A 24,363-nucleotide genomic window follows, 5' to 3' on the forward strand; every position below is an offset into this window, starting at 1 on the left:
CTTGAGTAATTCACCAATTATTCTGTTTGCATAAATGTAAGTTTTGTATCAAAAACCTCAAAAATATAGTTTTTATCTCTTTTGTTGAATATAATCTTTCGAGCAAAAAGATATTTGAGCTGATTTTTTTCAAATTAAGTTTGCCTTTTGATATATCGAAATTAGTTTACACAACCTTTAAATTGGTTTGACACTCTTATCTGTGATTAAAATTTCATTATAAGGGTTTTCTTTTTCAAGCTTTACTCATTTTGTAGGATTAAAAAAACAATCTTCAAATGATAAAAAAAACTTTAAAATTGTATTTATGACAGCTGCAATTTTTTTTATACTTGTTCCATTTAAGAAGTGAAATTAAATAAGTTGTATACCTACCCTCGTCAAAAATTAAAAACAAATTTATTTATATTTTTATTTATTAAATATTAATTTACGAGCTTAGTAGAAAGGTTAAAATTATTTTAGTCAACAAAAATTTTTAAAACTGTTAAAGATTTACAAATATCTGTTTTTATATAATGTAACTTATCTAAATAAGTACCCTTTTGATAAAATCATAACATTTTTGAGAAGGCAAAAAACAAATATCGTCTTACCTGAATCTCAAGGCAAATATTTGTTGCGTCAACAATGCAGCATCAATCATTATTATAATGGCTATAGTTATCTAATATTTACTCTGTTGCAAACCCATGTAAGTTAAAACAATCCTTAATGCGTAAACATGCAACTTGCATGGCCAAATTCATTAAGGATTTCAAAATTATCCCCAAGCTTACAACATTTATGAATTTCTAATAATAATTACAAGTAGTGTCTCCCACCCCTTACACTCTTTTCCCTTCTTTATGTCTTGGTTTATGCTTTGATTATCGCCTTCTATGTTTCCTATTAGGATCTTAACTGCCAATTACACTGTTCAGGTCCCGAAGGACATAATAATAAAACAGTACAAAAAAACACTAAACAAATAATTTAATTTAGCAATTTTTTTCTATTTTCTTCTTTCTTTTAGTGCGTTTGGTATGAGCGACAATGCTAGCAACAACGACAGTTTACCGAACAGTCCCATCAATAATAACAATAGTAGCCTATTGAATAACAATATTAGTTTATGCAACAACAACAACAATAGCACCAGCAGCCCCAACAATAACAATAATAATAACAACACGAGAAATGCGAATAAAAATGTCCCATCGGACGCACTTATCCGCATGGACACGTCGGATATCCCCTTCGACGAGGAACCGGATCCAGATACGATAAAAATGTTTGTTGGCCAAGTTCCAAAGTCAATGGATGAGCGCCAGCTGCGAGAGATGTTCGAAGAGTTTGGTCGGGTCCATTCGATTAATGTTCTACGAGATAAAGCCACCGGAATCAGCAAGGGTAAGTTCACAATTTTCAATTATCTAATTAAAAAAAAAAAAAAATCAAAATGAAAAAAAAAAGTAGATGTCTGGGGAATTATAGTGCTGGGCGATAGTGCTATTATCGTTATGATGGTAGTTCTAACTTTTATTATAATAATTGTGAAAGTGGGTTGTGATGGTAGAGATTATTGTGAATTAAAATTAAAAACAGCATAACTTGACTCTTTCGCTCAACAAAGACTGTACAAAAAGCAAAAAATGTAAAATTTAGAAAACAAAACCCAGGGCTGTCGATTGAAAAAAATCAAAAGTAAATATTTCCAAACAGTTTTTACCAGGACCTACGAAAAAAAAAAAATAACAGCTTCCAACAAACTTTTTTAATTAAAAATTAAACCATTCTTTTCCATCTATTGAAAATTATTATTGAAAGTACTGATTGAAACTCTCAAGCATAATAAATATGCAACTGACGAAAAGTATCTACATCAAGTTCATAATTTAAGTTTAAGAATTTTGTTACAAAAACTCCTGATTCCAATCCTAATTCAACTGAGTAAAATTTCTTGAACTATTTTTTTGACATATTACTTACGTTTCCTTCGCTAAAAGTACTACCTTCGAAGCCAAAGGCTCAATTTATTATCAGTTTCAATCATAAATAATACAAAAAGCTTATATTCAAACACAACATAAGACAAGGACCATATATTTTTTGTGAGTTGTTTTTAAGAATTTACTCTCTCCTCTATCAAAAAAAGAACGCTTTTATCCAAAATATTTTTACAAGGTCCCTTAATTTTTCGTTGATATCTTAAATGTAACATAACGAAGAAAAAATAACAAAAATAATACAAAATTATTAAAATTAATATACCTAATTCAATTTATAAGTTCAAGTGACCTCAACTCCAAAAAATTTATAAAGCGTTTCGCCCAGGTACGACAGTGGGCTCATCAGTTAGATCTGTCGTACCCTTACTTCTGATTTTTTAACGAAAATTCTGTTTTTCAAAATTCTGCTTTTTTTCTATTCTGCTTTTTTTCTATTCTACTTTTTAAAATTCTGCTTTTCAAAATTCTGCCAGCATTACACTTGAAAAAAAAAAATTCTGCCAATTATGTTTTTGTTTTTTTATAGCTAAAGAAAAATACACCTCATTAATGTAATTCAACATTGGTACTTTCCTAAATTTTTTTGTTTAAGTGTCGCAAATATTTTTTAAAATGCATAGACTGACTTTCTTTCAAATAAAATCTATAACTTATTGGAACCGATGTTGTTTGATACAAAATATTCCTTTTCTTATTCAAATTTTTGAATATTCATCAATTAAAAAATTTGGAATTATTTTCGGAAATGTTTAGTATTAAAAACCTTTTCTTAGTATTTTCAAATTTATTCATTTATAAAACAAAAATTAATATGCATTCAAAGAATGACAAATTATGTAGGTAAGTTAAGTAATCAAATAAGTAGATAATTTTTCAAGAAGATGATTTTACAGAATTTTGCAAAAAAATTAAAAAAAGGTTTGGAAAATGTTGAAAAGCAGAATTTTGAAAGCAGAATTTTGACAAAAGAATTTTGACCCCGGCAGATTTTTGACCCCAAGTTGGAGTCCCTAACCCGAAAAATAATACTACCATAATTCCTATGTTAAAGACAACATACTCGTAGCTAGTAAAGTTTGTAAGAGTGACATTTTTATTATTGATTTTCTTGGGACTTATTGCGCATTTTTCTTTTTAGCCAAAAAAAAAAAACACCTTTCACATAAAACATTTTTACTCATTTTTCTTCGCAGTTTAATTAAATATTTTCCATCAAACATTTTGTTTAGATTCTTCTCAGTATTATAACAAACGAACATTATGTCAGCTGTTATAAAATTTTTCTCACACAATAACTCAGTACAATAAAAAACACCCTTTCACCACCAAAATGTTTTCAAGAATTTCAAAAATCATTTTTCCATGCTGCATCTAAAACCTTGATTATAACATGATATAATTCCACAAATAAATTTGTTTTCCCTGTTTTGTTGACTAAAGAAGTTTCATGAATGTAACTATTTTTGTTTACTATTTGATTTTTTAACTTTTTACCTGTACTATATCCGAATTAGTAAACGTAAAAAAAAAATCAAAATAAAAAAAATTTAATTTAGGAAAATAAAGGAATTCCTTTTAATTACTATGTACATTAATTCATTAATTAAACTTAGAAATTATATCTTGGTCTATTTATTTTTTGCCCATACGCACATCATACAAGTCACCATTCAGTGGTTAAAAAAAAATGCCTAGATACATATTATGAAATTTTATCTTTTTCAATTAAGAAAAAAAAACCAAAACTGATCGAAATAGAAATAAAAATGCAATCAGAAAAAAATTATTTTAACTCAAACTTAAAACGTCTTCTGATATAAATTCTCACAAAATTGTGTGATTGAAACATGATATAATGTCAACAAAATATGTTACAAATTGTAACATTTTTCAATTAAAGGTTGGCTATGTTTAGCTGTTTTCAATATTTGGTATATGATATAAATGTTGAAAATTTTACGTTAATTTGAAAAGTTAAAACTTATTTTTAGGACTTTTTGAGTTACACTATTTTTAACCCAGGGTTGTAAAAATATCAATTGAAAACAAAAATGTGAAAAATTTACATTCAAAAAAAAAAAAAATTTCGTTGGAATGGAACTAAAAAAAAATTGTATTAAATAAAAATTTTGTTTGCAGCTGAAAATAATTTGCAATGGAAATAAAATTTTTTGAAAAATTTGCATTATTGCAAATAAAAATTTCTGCTTTGAAAAAAAAAAGTTCAATGCACAATGTGTGCATATTTTTTTAATATTCGTTTCTTGTAATTGAGACTATTTGATCATACATTAGCTTTTTCAACTATAATATTGAAGCTCATAGAAGGCCAAGTAGTCAAAATTGTAAGAAATTTGAGAAATATAAAAAAAAACATATTTAATGCACACATTAGTTTGCAATGAATTTTTTTTTTGTCAGTGCAGAAAAAAATTTTTTTTCAATACATTTTTTAAATGCTAAATATGTATTTTTATTTGCAATAAAAATTTTATTTTCAATGCAAATTTTTTGCATTTGCAATAATGTTTTTGTTTAATGCAAAATATTAGTGGCAATAAATATATTTTTTTTTTAAATGCAAATATTTTTAAGTTTGAATAAATATATTTTTTTTAATTTAAATTTTTTTTATTTGCCATAGGTAACATTATTTTTTTTTAATCTCAAATGCATTTTTTTTTAAATTGATATTTTTACATAGGTATCTGGTATGGAGTATTTACTTTATTGCATATCTAGATCTAGCTAGTTTTATTGTTGATCAGCAATAAATAATATTTAGTAAATATTTCAATTATGAAAGGTTACTGTGGTGTATACGCAACCTTTTTTTCTATTGAAGTAAAAATGGATCATTTTTACTCACGATAAAATTTGTGGAACTGTTTATGACTACCATTAAAATTAAAAAAAAAAAAATAGATAATTGATTTAATTTTTTTATCGATCGTATTACATTTTTATATCCACTAAACAAAACAATGGCAACACTAAAACCATAAAATTTGACAAACAAATTGCTTGTCCTCATGCCCCCAATGCCGCCAACGACACAACGTAGAAGCAGTGCCGGTTTAAGCACTACCGGCGCCCCTGGGCAAGATTGCAAGTGGCGCCTCTAAAAAAAAATTCATCTAAAAACAATTTTTTAAAATCACGAAAAAAAGCAATAGCAGATTATGTCTTCAATTCAATTCAATTTAGTTTATTGAACTTGTTATTTACAATTGACTTAAAATTAACTTATTTCCAAGATACATTGGTTGATATAAAATTTTGTTGGCACAGAAGGGGCCTAACCTTATACAATGACTAAGTTATAAAATATAAATAAATATTATACATGGATTAACTTAATTTAAAAAGTCTGCTGACTAGGTTGTCCTCGGGGTGTTCAGACCCGGATGTCCAGTTGTGGGGTTGGTTGAATTGGGTTGGTCAGATTATGTCTTACCTCTCATATTCTTGTTAATGCATTTATTAAAAATGTGCAGTGTATTAACTTAAAAAGGTTAACTTAAAAAAAAAATTAATTATTCATGTCATTTAGGCTCAATTGACAAGACTACCTTTATCTCTGACTTTTTTGTTTAAACACATTTAAAGATTAGGTACAGTTGGTTTTATTTGAACAATATTTTTTCAAAAACTTTTTCAACTAGGTACATTAATGTCGTTTTCGATTGGAATTACTCAATGATTCACTCATTCTGAAATCCAATAAAAAACTTTGAATCGCTTCCACCCAATTCTAAAATTTAATATCTGTATTGGTGAAAAATCAAATATTTTGTTTTTGTTTTTTCACTAGGAGAATAAAAAACTTGCAGCACGCTTCTTAATGAATCCAGGCGCTTCCGGACGGCCAATCGAAAACAACATACCTTTATAAGTATAAGGTTTGTTCGTTGTGAGCTCTAGGGCACTCTGGGTCGCTCCGAATTCGTTGTCAAGCGTTTTTTGTAGCTCCTTTTTCAACCAGAGTTATTTCCTCTGTGTTCGATGTTCGCTGATGAAACTAAAGCTCTGAGGTGTTCGATGTAAAATGAAAACCCGAGAAACTCTGATTTTTTTCACAGTTAATTGAAATGACTTAGAGTGCCCTGGAGGGGGAACAACGAACAGACCTATTTTTTTATTCTCACACACAAACGTAGTTTTTATGAGAAATGGAGAAGCTGTCAATTTTTGGCATTTCTGGATTTGGGGTTTTCGGGATTTTGTGTTTTTGGGTTTTCGGAATTTAGGGTTTTCTGGATTTTGGGCTTTCTGGATTTTTATTTCGGGATTCTGTCCGTCTCCCTTCTCTTTCCTTATTCATTATTATAGGGGCACCTTTGCAAAAATTAAATTGGTAGGAGGAATATTAGGATTGCTTTAGTCTTTCAAAAGAAATTGGGGCGCCTTGTTCTTCAAAGATGAACGAAGATTTTGGACACCATTGTCCTTCCGGAAGCCAAATAAATTAACCCAAAATTGGGGGGCGCCTTCATTCTTCAAAAAGTTTAGTACAAACAATACGAGCGCCGTTGGAAATGTAAAATAGAAAAAAATTGGGGCGCCTTTGTGAATGTAAAAAAAAAATAAAACATCGATTGGAAAGACTTCGTTATTTATATAACTTTTGTAAAAGTTCGGGCCGCCTGCGGCGCCCCTCAATTCTTGCGCCCCTGGGCGACGGCCCAGGCTGCCCCCCCCCCCTAAAACCGGCTCTGCGTAGAAGCTTGATGAGCAGAAATTCGTTTCTGTGTGTTTTTCGCATCCAGAAAATTAGGTTGCTTCACTTGATGATGATGATGATGATGATGATGAGTCCCCCACAATGGTTAACTAAAGTGTTTGCTGCTGATGCTGAAGTTGCTGCGTTTGGCTTATCTAATTTTTTTTTTTTTGTTTTGTGTGGGTTTATTTTTTCTGGTTGCCTCTCAAGCTTTTGTGGTAGCCAAACACAGTAGTTGCTGAGAGGATAGTTGCTATTGGGGCACGAACGCAGAACGATGATGATGCAGAAGAGGCAAAAGTGCTCATTTCGTGCATGAAGTGTTATTCGGTCAGAAAAGGAGATTTGTTAAGTGCTTTTGTCCGTCATCGTACGTGCTCTAGTTTTGTGCGTTTTGCTAGTATATAAAAGGGCGTTTTTATTTTTTTTTTCTTTTTTTTTTCTCGACTGTCAGTTGCAGAAAGGAATTGCATGCAGCAAGAAGAATGATTTTGGCATACATAAGATTTCACTTTCTTTTTTTGTTTTGTTGTTGTTGTATTTTATTGTTATTGTTGTTGGCTATGTTGCAAATAATAGATCTACTACTAGGGAGTACCCTACTCTACCCAACAGCAGTCAAGGATATGAATGAAGACAGAGTGAGAGCCAGAGTTGGTTGGAAATTGTGTTTGGGTCAGTGATGCAGTGGCATTGGAGATTCACGCAGATATTTAGGTGATGGATTCTGTGCAGCTGAAAAAAGTTTGCTACTATTTTTTATACTTTGCTTTTTTTTTTTTGTGTTGAGGAAAAAAAGGTCATGAAGTCATGCAAGGGAAATGAAGAATTTATAAAAATATGATTTAAGAATGAAATACAGGCTAAAAACTATGATTTATGAAGGTTTGCTACATTTTCAATAATACAGACAATACTTAGGGTTTTTGCTCGGAGGCGGTACAGTCATGAAATGGCTAAGTGCAAGGAGTTAATAGATAAAAGATTTTAAAAGAAATTCACAATTGAATTTGTTGACTAATATTGACGTAAGAGTTTTGTCTTCACATGATTTAAAATAAAATTTTCAAATAAAATTGCCCATTTCTTCCCAAAAGCAAGGTTTTAAAAAATATCAATACAAAAAAACGCACTTTAAACTAAAAAAAAATATTTATTCCAAAAAAAAAAAAATTGTATTAGAAAATAACTATTTGTTGCAAAAGAAAACAAATTGCATTCAAAAAAATATTGGCTGCAACTGAAAAATATTTGCATTAAAAAAAATATATTTCAATTCAGCTAAAAATATTTTCCATTAAAATAAAAAATGTTGTTGCAACTGAAAAATATTTGCATTTAAAATAAAATTTTTATTACAAATAAAAATATTTTGCATTCAAAAACAAAAATTTATTTCAAATAAAAAATTTTCATTTGAAAAATCAAGTTAAAATATGTGCATTAAATATTTTTTTTTAATATGCGTTGAATTTCTTACAATTTTAACTATTTGGCTACACATAAGCTATGTCAACTACAACATATTGAACCTTATGTAAGGCCAAATAGTAAAAATTGTAAGAAAATCAACGAATAGCTATTAAAAAAAAAATATTTAATGCACACATTTTGTATAAATTTTTTTATTAAATTTGCAGTAATTTTTTTTTCTTTAATGCAAAATTTCAATGCAAATATTTTTGAGTTGCAATAACATTGTTTTTTTTTTAATGCCAAATATTTTTATTTGCAAAAAAATATTTTTTAGTTGCAATTAAATTTTATTTTTAATGCAAATTTTTTTCAGTTGTAATACCTAAATATTTTTTTTAATGCAATTTTTTTTATTTTCAAATATATTTTTTATTTCAAATTCATTTGTTTTAATTGATATTTTTACAACTTTGAGCAAACCTTTGTTTTCTAAGACCAAAAGTTTAGATTGTTTTCAACATCTAAAAACAAACATTTTCATTAAAGTATTGATGATTCTTGTCTAGATAACGAAAAGCAAAAATATATAAATTTTAATTTATTTCGAAATAATAGGTATCTAAGGGCTCAACATATTTCATTGAAGGCACTCAATCATGACCCTAGTACTAAACCAGTCCATTAAAACAACATTATGTCTTCTCGCACCCTGATCATTTTTGTTTTTTTTTTTTTTCAAGAATCCAAATAATCATTATTCATTAATGATATCTATCTACCCTGTGTACACAAATATTATACCTTTTATGTCCAAAACAACAAAAATCTCTGCAAAAAAAAATAAAACTTTTTTTCCCAAGAAACACGCAACAATTATTGATGAACACTCAACGACACCGACATCGTCGTCATTGCCATCCAAAAAAAAAAAAATGCCCATTTTCATTCAGCAACAGCAACACACAAAAATATCAACCATAATTCAAGTGACAGAAATCTCCCCCAGGGGTCGCCAACTAAGTGAACAATTAATTATACACCAAATGGGTGGGCAATAACACTGACATTAACCCACTATCAGTCTTCCTCAATGGACCCTCTAGGGCATTTTCTTTTCACCACTTTTGTAACTCACAATATAACCAGGACGATGAACAAAAAGAAAAAAAGAAATTATCAAAAAAAAAAAAGAAAAGGATTCCCAATACTCCAGTCAAAGCGTCGGAAAAAAGGGCCTCACCTTGCGATGAGAGGCACTGTCTGTTTTTATTTCATGGATCGATGGGGGTATATTTAAAAGGCTTAAACCCAATTTCTCACCACCTGATCATTCTTTTTAGCAGAGTTATTCACAAAAAAGCATTTTTTGGGATATTTTACTTCTAAGCTAATATCTTTGCTCCAGATTATCGTAGACCAAAAAATAAACATACATTCTCTTCCTTATAATATTTTCTATCGTTGTATGTAATTTCATTGTATTTGAGTGAGTAAATATAAAATTGCAGCCATTTAAAGTCAAATTCTTGTTGTTAAAAAACACATTTTTGTCATTATTTCGAAAAAAGCTTATATCATGATTGACATTTTTCTAATCTATTTTGTAGCCCTGTTCATGTCCTGCATTTTACAGAAAAAATGAGCTCTTTATCACCAAAGATGGCCGAGCTATTGATAAATGAACGCATGCAAAACCGGTGCGAAAACACCCAAAAATATCGTTTTTTGGGAATAACTCGACTTCAGAATGTCCTACGGCAAAAAATAAAGCAATGAATTGTTCGTTACAACATTTTCTATCAATTTAGTGCACAATCTTTTTGTTGAAACAAATAAAAAATAAGTAATATTAAGTCAAAGCCGTTTTTTTGTTTAGCAAACTCTTGAATTATTATTTTGCAAACGGTGCGAGTATTGGCTAAGAAAATAAAATATTATTGTAGTCCTTTAAATTATCTACAATTCAAAAAAAAATTTAGCTTTCTACGACCCACGGGAGCCGAGTTATTATAATTTTAAGAAAGCATTAATCCGTACGAAAATTCAAAAAAATTTCCCTTGTTTATGATTCGAATACTAGTTCTCAGTGAGAGGGGTTGTTTTCATTTTTTCTTGTTATAAGAGAATTTGTCTTATGTTTTTCGTTAGTCATTTGGACCTTTTTTAAAAAATTAATTTCTCGGCTCGTGTGGGTCGTAGAGAGCTAATTTTTTTTTTAAATTGTAGATAATTTAAAGGACTACAATAATATTTTATTTTAATAGCCAATACTCGCACCATTTGCAATATAATAAGGCGAGAGTTTGCTAAACAAAAAAACGACTTTGACTTAATATTACTTATATTTTTTATTTGTTTCAACAAAAAGATTGTGCACTAAATTGATAGAAAATGTTGTAACGAACAATTCATTGCTTTATTTTTTGCCGTAGGACATTCTGAAGTCGAGTTATTCCCAAAAAACGATATTTTTGGGTGTTTTCGCACCGGTTTTGCATGCGTTCATTTATCAATAGCTCGGCCATCTTTGGTGATAAAGAGCTCATTTTTTCTGTAAAATGCAGGACATGAACAGGGCTACAAAATAAATTAGAAAAATGTCAATCATGATATAAGCTTTTTTCGAAATAATGACAAAAATGTGTTTTTTAACAACAAGAATTTGACTTTAAATGGCTGCAATTTTATATTTACTCACTCAAATACAATGAAATTACATACAACGATAGAAAATATTATAAGGAAGAGAATGTATGTTTATTTTTTGGTCTACGATAATCTGGAGCAAAGATATTAGCTTAGAAGTAAAATATCCCAAAAAATGCTTTTTTGTGAATAACTCTGCTAAAAAGAATGATCAGGTGGTGAGAAATTGGGTTTAAGCCTTTTAAATATACCCCCATCGATCCATGAAATAAAAACAGACAGTGCCTCTCATCGCAAGGTCAAATGACGCTTTGACTGGAGTACAAGGAGTTTCTTCAAAAAAAAAAAAGCAAAAAAAGGATTCCAACAAACCGTAAACATTCATCATCTCGATTTCTTCAACAGAAAAATGGCAAAAGGCAAAAGACATCACAAGGACACGAGTATAATAACATTGAAGAAGAATTAATAATACAAAAAAATGGAATATATAGCTAACTGTATGTGTAGTTATGTATAATTTTTGACTTAAATGGCCTGAAACGAAATAAACGTCAGAAACATTTCGATTGCTTTCATATTAGTTTACTACGAATTTTTACCCATATACCCACACTTGTACCTATAGACCTACATATAGCGAACAAAAAACATACCACAACACCATAACCACACACCGCACACATTCACCGACGACGACAAGTACAATGAATTAAAAGTATCACTCAACTCAACCTATAATACATGACCTTATTTCCGTTATATCGTTTTTTTTTTTTTGTTCGTTCCGCCTGTTATTTGCAGGACAAAAAAAATAAATAGAAAGAATGAAAGAATACAAAAAAAAAAAGAAAGAAAGAACAAGTTCGGAAAATGGAAAAAAAGAAGGAAAAACTCTTATAAATCTTTGGGAAGATAATAAAATGCGTGTGCATATGAAAGCCCAATTGTTCGGTGAACAAAAAAGAAAATTATGGACTGGAAGGAAGAGCCATTCTTTAACATATCATCACCCCCACATACCGTTATACTATCAGGGCCGTTTCATTGTCAGGATATTATGTAAAAGGCGAAATAAGGAATCGCCAAGTAGTCAAGTAGGCACTTTACCAGTTGTTATGTAAAAAATATGAATACATGCAACATGCTATAACGATTTTATATTTTAAAGTTTCACCTCAAATTAGTGTTGACAAAATGGAAAATTGAAAACAATGTTCTTGTTTTTGATTTTTGACGTACAGACGTACAGAAAAAAAACATTATATTTATTTAATGCTGGATATATTTTGTTGATAAGGTTCAAAACATAACATTGATATCAGATCGACCCTTCACCTTTTCTTATGGTTGACATGGTAACACAGTCATTATATTAAATTTAAAAATCAGGAAACAAATTGTATTGATAAAAAAAATTTTTGTTTGGTCACTGTTATGTGGAACAATTTTTTTTTTTTTTTTACAAATTTTTACAAATCAGTGGTTACTAAAAATTTGTTTTGACTGCTTCAAAAAGTAAAGTCAAAATAATACATTTACCTAATTTTAAATTTCTAGTTGCTTACATTTTTAAACTTTTTTTTTTATAAAAAAAACAAAAAATCTTGTAGATACTTTACTAAAGAATAATTCAATTTTTTCCAAGTGTATACAATTTTTCGATATGCAAAAATGAAAATTGCTTTTTTACTACTTTGTTTGCATACAGGCAAATATTTGTGCTATTAATAGTATCAATAAACTTTTCAAAAAAAAAAAAAATTTAACAAACAACTAATTCATCTGAATTGGGTTACCAGATTTGTAAAAATATCAATAAAAAAAATGCATTTTAAATAAAAAAAAAAAAGTTATGCAAATTAAAATATTTTGCATTAAAACAAAAGTTATTACAAATAAAAATTTTCTGAATTGAAAAAAAAAAAGAAATCAATGCAAAATATGTCAATTAAATACATATTTTTTTTTAAGATTCGTGGAATTTCTTAAAATTCTTGCTATTTGATCATACATTACCTTTTTCAGTTATAATTTCAACCTAATATAGGGCCAAACAGTAAAAATTGTAAGAAATTCCACAAGTTTTAAGAAAAATATTCAATGCACGCATTTTGCATTAAATTTTTTTTTTGTTTAATGCAAAAAACTTTTTTATAAAAAATAAAATAATGTTATCAATAAAAAATTTTATTTTAAATGCAAATATTTTTCATGCAATAACATTTTTTTTAATACAAAATGCAAATATTTTTCAATTGCAATAATTTTGTTTTATGATAAAAACAACCCTGGTTGTAACATATTTCATCGTTTTGAAACAAAGCTAAAACAAATAATTCAAATCAAAAATCTAAAATACAAAAATACAAAAATACAAAAATATACAAAAAATTAAAACTTAAAAAAAAGAAAAATAATACTTGTTTGTATGAATATCATTTATAATGATTAAAAAAAAAATACCAAAAGACATACATAAAGTCAAATCCTTTTAAGTCGAACATTCTTCTGTTAGATTTTCCCTTTAACTCGAATTTTTGCATTATGTTCAATGATATCGTTTGAAGAAAACATTTATGCCATTCAGAGAAAAAACAGTATTTAAAAAAAACACTCACCCATGTTCAAAAACAGAGTTTCAAATAAAGCTTTTTTGAAAATAAAAACATAAATTACTAGTGATCACCGAAATTTCTGGTAAATACAACATCACGAATCGGACACTGAAACTAACCTTTCGATTAGGTGTCTAATAGAAACTGTCACATTCGATTGTAGTTTTATATTAGAATTTGGCAAAAATGGTGATGTCTTTAACCCTCTGTAGGCACACCTCTTTTTTGCGAATTTGGTTTATACTTTTTCATGTCGCTAGAACTTTTTTCGATCTAACTATTTTATAGAGAATCATATTTGAAATTGATGTAGAATATTCCGAGGAATTCGAATATTGTATTCACAATTCAAAAAAAATTTATTTTCACCCTTATAAAGACACTTTTTTATGACCACTTTTAATTTTTGTCCTGCCAAATTTGCACCCGTGTGCCGACAGAGGGTTAAGATTAAATCAACTCATTATGAAATATAATAAATTTAATAAAAACACCTTAAAAATGAAAGACAATGCATATTTAGATAGAGTACCTTACCCCACTTTTTTTCCCAATAAAAGATACTTGCTTGCTTTCTGCTTCGTTTCAAAACGTATTTTTTTAAAATCTTTTTAATAATACAGTGTCAGATATAACCATTCTCATAATGCAGATATTATGCAGGTTTTTCTTTGTCAAGTGATCATACCTAACCTTAAAGTTCAAAATAAATATGTATAAAAATTTTAATATTCCTGATGCCAAATTCCCAAGTTTTACAATTGACAAAGAAACCCGATTGCAGATTTTTTCAATAAATTCGAAATAGAAGTCGTTAAGTAAAGTAAAGCCCTAAAGTATTTAAGAAATCATTCCAGTCCTGGACACTCCACCAAACTGAGTGTTTTTTTTTTTGTGTGTGATGTCCCCAAAAATAAAACCCTCACCATTAAATGATACCACTTTTACTTTTACATAATAAAGGGACACAACAGTGAAGCACGAACGACAATAAGGGACAAAACTTGTTGGAAAAATTTATGTTGTTGTTGTTGTTATTGTATATATTTTTTTTTCTGTATTATTGTTGTTTTTGTTTTCATCTCCTGGTTCTTCATTATTTTGGATAAAAATAACGAATTTCATTATTTACGACTTTCTGGTTCAGAGGTCACCAAATGTGATCAGAGAGATACTTTCAGCTCGTATTTTCTATTGGATTAAGCCCAGATGTCTCTGAACAACAAAAATAAAAGAAAAACAATAAAAATTTCTTTCGAATGTATGTGTATTTGAAAAAAAAAAAAAAATTTAACATTACGCAGTTATATAGGCACAAACAAAAAAGAATACTAAATCCTAACGACCGACCGACGCAATGGACGACTACTATAGTAGAGGTTACAGCCAAAACAAACGGTAAACGTATAATATTAAAGAATGAAACTTTATTCCAAATTGTTTTATCCTGATTTATGAGTTCTTTCTAGTTCCAGTCCTATTCACTGCTTAAGTGTATGACAGTTGTGTTAGCCTGGCGATTTACGAAGGTATATTCAAAAGTTTTTTTTTTTCTTATTTTCTATTAAAAGTTAAGAGTCGGCTGTTTCCTATATCTCTTGTCCTACCTATCCTTAGACTATTGACTTTCTTTTTTGTTTCTTTATTTAAAAAAGAAGGCGACTAGAGGAGACCGGAAAGAAAAACTGTTTAAATTAACTAATTTGATGAGGGTATTTTATTTTTCTTTGTTGAAAGGACCTCTCAAGTGTATTTTATTTTCAAGGACGAACAAAAAAGTAAACAAATATAATGAAAAAAAAAAACAGGACTATTGCAAATATTTTGTTTCACCTGATTTATTTTGGGCCAGAATTCCTATCCTTGGATAGATATTTGAAGAAATTGTATTGCATAAGAATTTTTTAATAAAATTCACTCCAAAACATGTTACTCTTCACTGAATTTCATATTTAGTTATTTTTGAAAAAAAAAAAAAACAGTTAAAAATATTTTATTTTTATTTTATTTAGAAGACGTTTATATTTGTATGCATCGGGATTTGATTTTGTCCTTAAATAGAATATTTGAATTATAATACCTGATTTGAACAGCATATCTTTTATCAAAACTTTTGAGCTTTTTGAGCCAGGATATACATAAATAAAAAAAAAAAATTTTTTTAATGTAAACATTTTTTGATCTTAAAAATATGTTATTTTTTCGGAAATCGATTTATTTTGTAAATAAAAGATAAAAATGTAGGTAAAATAATAAAATAATTCTTAGGCGAAAACCTATGTACGAAATGTAAAACTTTTATTATACCCTAAAAATTAAAATTTAGAGGCAAAAAAATGGTTCTTGGATCCTTAAAACCAGTGTAAAAATTCTAATTACATTAAAATCTTTCCAACAATGTATAAAAGATGTGTTTTGGTAAAAAATCTACTCTTCATAAAATCAGAATTTCAGAATCAGAACTTCAGAAAATTTTTCACATTTTTACAGGTAGGGCAAGTTTAGGATTCGGAAAATAAATCGAATTCGAGATAACAATTTTACATGACATTACGGCGATGGTAGTTAACAGCTTTTTGTGATTCCCTAGAGGACAAATTGAAATTTTTTTTTAACGACCAAAACTAACGGTACCTGTCATATAACGGAAATAGAAAAGTTAATTTTTTTCAAAAACCGCTCTAAATTTGATTAAAATTTGGATTAAAATCTTTGTGTGTAGAGCAACACATAAAAGCTTCCTTTAGAAATAAAAAAAATATTTTTTTTTACCGTCATTAACGGTACCTGCGATAGAACGTTATTTTTTTTATTCATGAATTTCTCGTTAACGAAAAGCAGATTTCGACCAAAATTTTTATATAGAAACGTTAAAACAATCATTATATACGAGGTGTCCCACAGTCACCGCCCCAAATGAAAACCATCGATTCCTGAGGTCATTTTAAGTCGAAAAACTTAAGTGGCAATTTTCTCGTTTTCGTCCCGTTTTCGAGTTATGACGTTTTTAATGATTTTTGCTCTCTTTTCCTTTAACTGGTCTTATCTTTGCCAAACGACTTCTGATTCGAATGATTTTTTTATTACAGTTTAATTTTGTCTCAAAACTTTTTTTTCTGCGGATAACCGTTTCTCCGCCATTTTGCATCAAACACAATTTTCTTTGTTTTTTAAGTTTGTTTTTTTCTTAAAAAAAAAAATAAAAAATAAGAATTTAAAAAAAAAAATTAATTTTTGTAATAAAAAATTTATTTAAATGAATTAAAAACTTTTCTGAGCTATTGTGGTTAAGAAAAGAACAAATAGGTAGAAAAAGTTTTAATTAATTTAAATTTATTTTGCATTTAAAAATTTTTTTTTTAATTCACTCAGTTTGTTTATTTTTTTAATTACTTTCAGTAGTCTTTTTTATGAAAAAAAACTTATTTTTTTTAAGAAAATAAACTGTGCTTTAATAATAAGCGCAAAAAATTGATACTCAATTGAAAATTGTGTTTGATGAAAAATGGCGGAGAAATGGTTATCCGTAAAAAAAAAAAGTTTTGAGACAAACTTAAACTGTGATAAATTCTTGATTGGTTGTAAAAAAAAATCATTCGTATCAGACATCGTTTGGCAAAGATAAGACCAGTTAAAGGAAAAAAGACCAAAAATCATTAAAAACGTCATAATTCGAAAACGGGACGAAAACGAGAAAATTGCCACTTAAGTTTTTCGACTTAAAATGACCTCAGGAATCGATGGTTTTCATTTGGGGCGGTGACTGTGGGACACCCTGTATATTTTTTAAATTTTTCAAAAACACATTTTTAGACTTAAAAAATATGTACCTATTTAAATTAATTTTTTTTTTTTTGAAAAATCAATTTTTTGAAAATGGGCTGGTGAATTTTATTGAAATTGCGTTTTTATGTGTTGAATAATATTTTTTTTTACACTAAGTAGTCTTATGAAATTCTTTAAAATATTAAATTTTTCCTAATTTTGTTCAGTTAAAAGCTTTAACATTAGAGCTACTTTTACCATAAGAGCAAGTAAGTGGGACCACAGTCGTGCATTTTATTTCTCTTAGTTTGACAAAGCTAGACTGTTTTTGAATGCCCTAAGGCCCTTAACATAGTTAATCCAGATTTTGGGTTATATTTCAAAATATTTATGTAGTTTGACTTTGTTCAACAAGAAGGAGAAATGCTAGGTCCCGAAAAAATTGTCTTCGTTTTTGCCAACCCTGACACAGCAGCGTGTATTAATAGCGACTTTTAGCTCGTATTAAGCGTATTTAAGGAAGCAAAAATTTACAATATTTTGTACCATTTTCACAAACGCTGCTGAAAATTAAAAAGTTTCGGACCGATAACACTACCTTGTGGAACATCACCATTTATTTATTGTCACTAAAACACATCGAACATTTTGTTGATTCTTTTCACTTCAAATTTTCAAGTCAAGAACATCATTTTGAAACTCAATTTAAGTCACATATCCGACGTAGTTGTGCATTAAATTCAGTTTAAAGTTTTTTAATTGAAATTTAGACAAAAAAAAAACATAAAAAAAAAAATAAAATTAAATTTCCCCAGTGGTTTCAATACATTCTCCCTTCCAGATTATTTAGCTTGGAAATTACGTGAGAACGTTTTTTTTCTTTCTTAACTTACTGCCACTGTCCACATTAATATTAAAGTTTCAATCCTTCCTCAGTTAGTGTGCGGTGCAGTTTTATTCGGTTATGGAAATTTCTTATGTCCCATCTGCACAAAAGAAAAAGCAAAAAAAAATAGAACACTAGATGCAAATCCTTCCGGCAGCAGTCCTGAATCCTGAATAAGAACAAAATTTCCATTCTAATCTTCTGACAAACTTCTCAAGTGACACATTGATTTATTAAAGTTCGATTAATTCTTTTTTTTTCTCTCTGTCTTTTTTTGATCTTCTGACCTTAGTTTTTCGATTTATACACTTTTTTTTTCTTCCTCTTCCACAATAATATCTCCTCTGCGTATATCATAGTCCTGGGGTATCTTCGTCCTCTCATGCACACTTGCACACGCCTTGATAATATCAACTTTACTCTTTCTCTGTGTGTGGAGAGTGTACCGATAGGATAATACCGGGTCGGAGTTCACTTGCCTTGCTAAGTCGAATTTCTTGTTCGACATCCCAGTCACTATATCCAAGAATTGGGTCAACTGGTGTAGGCTAAAGTGGAGGTGGGTGGGCAATGCTGGGTGTGGGAGGAAAAGTGAAGTTGAAGTGGGTAGTGGAAATTGTGTATATGTACATTTGTGTACGTATGCAATGCAATTCTATGAGTAAGGGTTTCGTCGGAAAAGCGAAATTGATAATGATTTCCTGTCGAACACAGGAGAGAAATTATCTGAAAACAATTTTGCGAACCGTAAGAACGAAACGAACGATACTAAATCGAGCGCTTTTTCACTTGAATATGTCGAAATCGAGAGGCGAACGCCCAATCACCCAATTGGCAGTAGCATTTAAGCTGGCCAAAGCAACCATTTCCACAATGACTCTTTCTATGTAGTCGAAGTCGTAGTTGGTTGGTTTTGAGATGATATGGATATCGTTTTGTTGTGGTTCGGAATTTTTTTGTTTTAGTTTCTTCTTTTCTTGTTTTTTTTTTTTTTTAAATTTTTTTTCTGTATTTTTTTTGCCATTCCATTCTCGCCTTTATATTCGACCCGGTTTCAAACAAACAGTTAACTCTGCTATACATAGCAATTTCCGTTTTAAGGCGAAATTTTGCTCAGCATATCGAAACAATGGCGGAAGACAAAGTGATTGCAAGAACAGCCGTTTGGAAAATTAGAGAATACTAAAAGCGAGGGAGGCAAAAATTGTGTTTGGTTTTATTTCCACAAAAAAAAAAAAAAATAACAAAAATGTGATAAGTAGCGATGTTGGTTCATGTAGTTGAGAATTTTTGTGTTTTTTTTTTTCTAGTTCAGTTGAGTTGATTGGGGTTAAAGCTTACCCTTTTATTAGACAATCACTCTTGACTGGAACGATGTAAGATAGAAATCGATTTGCTTTTGTGAACATTTTTCAAATTTTTTCGTTCTTAATTGAAAGTTAGATAAATATATTGTTAAAAAAAAAAAACACTCGGACTAAACACAGCGGGTATTAAAATCAAGTGATTCTCTTGTTGAAAAAAAGTTTTATTGCGCTTACAAAAATTTGAAAATTGTTTTAGGGTTAAAACGTTATATTTTTTAAAATAAATTTTCTTAAACCTATCCTTACTGCAAAACCTCAAAATTAGTACCTGAAAAACGTTAATCGAAATGGTGGCGATCTCTTCAAAAAGATTGAAGGGGTCTTGAAATAGTATCAATGTATCTATATGATGCATTATTGCATTAAGATAGTAGATTTTAAATAAATCAAATTTAGCTAACTTTATTTCTTTGTTCAGAGACCAATTCCTACCAAAAAATGCTCTGTATGCAATTATGCATGTCCGAAATAGCTAACACATAAGTAATTTTTCCTTTTGTTTTTAATACGCTTTTATTAGCTTCGCTTGTAACTAACTAACAATGTAATAAAATCTTGTAACTAAATTTTGACCCACTTCCACTTATCGTATCGAATTGAAACATTGTACATATGTGTAGTTCGGATGACAACAAAATATTTTTGCGGTTCGGGCCTTTGGGAGGGGCATTGGGGGGTCAAAACACCTCAAATCAATTTTAGCCTACTTTCAATTATCGTATCGACATGAAACTTTGTAGGTACATAGATGTAGTTCAGATGACTTCACAATATTTTAGTGGTCCGGACCCTTGGGAGGGTTATTGGGGGTCGAAACACCCCAAATCAATTCAAGCTTATTATCGCAGATAAAATAAAAAGTAAAAATTAAAATATCTAGTTTAAAAAACTTAAAATACGCTTTTATCACGCACTAAAAGCTATAAAGTAATTTAATTGACTTATTGGAAATGTTAAGATCAAAAAGCGTAGAGCACAATTGCGTGTAATTTTATAAAGTTTTTTTTTTAAATTTTTTTCAATTCAATTTTTTATTTTCATGTTCAGTTTGATTACATAGGTATAATCCATTTCCAATAAGCCAATTAAATTATTGGGATCGGGTCAAAATTCTGCTTTTCAAAATCCTGCTTTTTTAACAAAAATTCTGTTTTTCAAAATTCTGCTTTTTTTTCTATTCTGCTTTTCAAAATTCTGCCAGTCTTATACTTAAACAAAAAAATTCTGCCAGTTCTGTTTTTTTTTATAGCATATGCGCTAACCAAAGAAAAATACACCTCATCAATGTAATTCAACATTGGTACCTACTTTCCTAAATTTTTTTGTTTAAGTGTCACAAATGTTTTTTTAAAATGCATAGACTGACTTTCTTTCAAATAAAATCTATAACTTATTGGAACCGATGTTGTTTGATACAAGATATTTCTTTTCTTATTAAAATTTTTGAATATTCATCTTTATTTGACAAATTAAAAAATTTTAAATTATTTTCGGAAATGTTTAGTATTAAAAACCTTTTCTTAACATTTTCAAATTTATTCATTTATAAAACAAAAATTAATATGCATTCAAAGAATGACAAATTATTTAGGTAAGTAATCAAATAAGCAGATAATTTTTCAAGAAGATGATTTTACAGAATTTTGCAAAAGCGCGCGCTTTTTAACATTTTCCAAACCCTTTTTTTAATTTTTGGCAGAATTTTGGCCCCAACCCAAATTATTTTATAGTTTTCAGTGCGTGATAAAAACGTATTTTAAGTTTTTTAAACTATATATTTTTTGGTAACTTTTTTGATAAAAGTTTCTAACAGCCATACTTTTGGATAGGATTTTGATTGAAAACACCCAAAACATGCAGAATTATATATGTATGTGTAAAACTACATTATTTATTCATATTCTTAAATCGTTTTTATAAATGACATTAATTGATTATTATTTTTTATATCACAAAGTAAAACGAAATATTTTTAAGATTATTATTGCTTTGCAGCACCATTTGTCCGTTAGATGATTAAAATGTTGAATTTTGGTTCTATGCGTCAAATTTCCTAGGACAACTTTTATTAATGAATTTATATAATGCATATTATATAAGAGATGTACAAATTTTTAAAGAATATTCAGTATAAGTAGTGGTGTTAAGAAAAAAAATATTTAAAAATAGCTGACTTTAGTGTGTTTTTAAGATATTTGAATTTCAGTTTTTGAGTTATGAACATATCTGGTTTTGAGTATATTTGTATATTAAAAAAAAAAATGGATTATTTTTTAACCGAAACATATGTATGTATGTATATGTATAAGTATATGTTTCCTTGATGTGTGCCTATTATTTTTATTGGAAAATGAGATAAAACCTTTAATTTAATATATGTAATTTTGATTTAAAAAAAGGCCTGAACATCAAATTTTCCACATCCATGATATTGACAAATATTCTCGCAAAAAAAAAAACAGCTCTTAATGTTAACACATAGGTAACTTTGTAAGAACAGTAGAGAATGATGGGTTACCAGAAAGGTCCTCATCTCTTTCCCATTTTTCATAAAATTTCTATATTCACCCTTATTAGGGTTGCCAGCCGTCCGGGTTTTCCTGGACATGTACTCTTTTTTGGCTGTGTGGGGGACTTCCGGGATAATTTCTGTCAACTGTCCGGGATTGTACTCTTTTCTAGCCTTTAAGTATCTCACTACTTGTATGCTACTCTTAATTAATTTAGCCCTAATTTTTCAATCGTCAGTTAGACTATCATAAGAATAAATGTCAATATAAAAAAAATTTTTATTCCTAGGAATAAGCACTGAGGTTTATCTGACTATTGAAAAATTGGCCCTTATTATTCAAAAAACGAATCGAGTTCATTAAAAGCGAGGCGTTTTTATTTTGGTTTTTTATCTGCTCAATTCTGTTTTGTATTCTGTTCCAATATAATCAAAACTCAAAAATATAGAATATGGCAAAATTTTAAACGATTAAGGAAAATCTAAAGCCACTTAAGTAAGTTGCTAAGTCAAAAAGACCATTTCTTTACTTAGTAACTTACTAAAAATTTTATTTGCATTTAACTAAATCGTTTAAAATTTTTTAATAGGATTGTTCGGTTATTTTTTTTTTTAAATTATGCATTTTTTTTGTCCTAGTTTTGTACTCTTTTTTTTGTCCTTATTTGTCCGGGAAAGTCCGGGATTTTGCATCTCGATTACTAGTTTCGTTAAAATATACCTGGCAACCCTACCTTATAGTGACTTGAAACTGTCAATCAATTGTTGATACCTAAATACTGAAATTTGGAATGTTAAAACCTAATTTGTATGGAAACCGGTCAACTTTTGAATGGAATTTTTCAATTATATTTCAATTTCTATTGAAATTTCTCTGTTTGCAAAAGTTTTGTTAATTAAGTAATAAGATATCGAATTTTTTTTTTGTATCAACTATCAATTGATAGTTGTAAATAGCAATAAGGTTGTATTTCTTTCAACGCCAACGATACAAAAGTTTAAAGATTCACTTAATTTATTCTCATTACACTCTTTCCTTCACCAAATTACCTACAACCAAAAAAAAAATCATGTGTGCAATTTACACGTGGTAGAAGTGAAACCTTAAATAATCATTTTTCTTGAAAAAAAAAATAGAAAAATCTACCTATTTTTATTCTATCACCTTCAAATATGTACATGTTTTTTATATGACAACCTATATAAATTTTATATCATCTGAAAGCTTTTTGTCTTAGCTCAAAATATATATATCGATCAGGTCTATGGTCTATCTACAATAAGAGCTAGAATTTTTTGAACTCGATCAATTTCCATAAAAAAAAGCGAAAAAAACACGGATTTTTATCTTCTCACGCTATTAAATGCATTTTTTCCCTTACAACCTATACAAAATTTAATACCATCTGAAAGCTTATTGTTTTAGCTCAAAATATATATATCGATCAGACCTATGAGACATCTACAAAAAGAGCTAGAATTTTTTAAACTCGATGAAATTTCATCCCAAAAGCAAAAAAAAAACATTTCTTTTTACACTTCGCGTCACTTGAATAGAAACAACATTTTTTCTTTAGAAAATAGCGATTGGCGCTTTGGTGAGGTAACTAACTAGATTTTTGGTTTTGCATTTTCAAAGAGCAACTTTTAACAAACAATGTTGTAAAAACAAAAAACCCAAAACAGAAACCGTATGGCTTCTAGTTGCGTTTTTTCGCATTACCTCACATAAAACAGTATTTTTTTTGCGTCACTTGAATAGAAACAAGCTCTTAAATTAGATAAAAATGATGAAAAATCATGGAAAACACTAATTATAGTAAAGCAATATTAAGCTTTGACATTATTTGCACATTATAACCAATTATGGGCTACGAGCTACCAATAGGCACCACAGAAAATACATAAATAGAATTTAACATTGAAAATGCACTTCTACTGTACACAATCGTGGACCTAATTGGAGAAAGTGATAAAAGTGATTGGTAACTTCTTACAAATTAAGAAAATCACATTTTCTACAATTTAAGGATTGAATAAGTGAAATAAACTTTCGTTTTTATCCGGAAAGCATCTGTTTTGTTTTTATTGCGTTGTTTTTTCTTGAACTATCCTTGTGCAATCTCTAAGACGGTTGTTCTTCCACGTTCCTAAACTTGCCAAGAGCTTCTACCATTATTTCTTTGTAAAAGTTAGCATCTGTTTTTGAAGCGTGAAGCTTCAATTTTGCTATTGCACATCATAAAAACAAAGCGTATTACTATAACACATTTTAGTGCCCTTTATTGGCGATGCGATAAAGGTTATTCTTTTATAAACCAATGAAATAGGGCTAATATTAACGTGGTCCATCTGAGTTGGTATGTTTTCCTTTAAAAAACCACTCTTTACCTCACTACTTTTCAGTTCGAATGCAACTATAAAATAGTAAACTTTTTTGTA

The 24,363-nt window shown here is 28.8% G+C and overlaps 1 protein-coding gene across 9 annotated transcripts in view; it reads left to right on the forward strand.

The window, feature by feature from the left end:
* The window catches only part of LOC129907830 (CUGBP Elav-like family member 2), a 473,931-nt gene that overhangs the window by 320,404 nt on the left and 129,164 nt on the right, over positions 1-24,363 (forward strand). For all 9 annotated transcript variants that reach the window (XM_055984222.1, XM_055984216.1, XM_055984215.1 and 6 more), the window contains one exon: positions 1,016-1,392. In XM_055984222.1, the coding sequence (XP_055840197.1) occupies positions 1,026-1,392 (367 nt within the window). In that variant the 5' untranslated portion in view covers positions 1,016-1,025. The remainder of the gene's footprint in view (positions 1-1,015; positions 1,393-24,363) is intronic.

The sequence above is a fragment of the Episyrphus balteatus genome, chromosome 1 (assembly GCF_945859705.1).
Source record: "Episyrphus balteatus chromosome 1, idEpiBalt1.1, whole genome shotgun sequence".
Lineage (NCBI taxonomy): Eukaryota > Metazoa > Arthropoda > Insecta > Diptera > Syrphidae > Episyrphus > Episyrphus balteatus.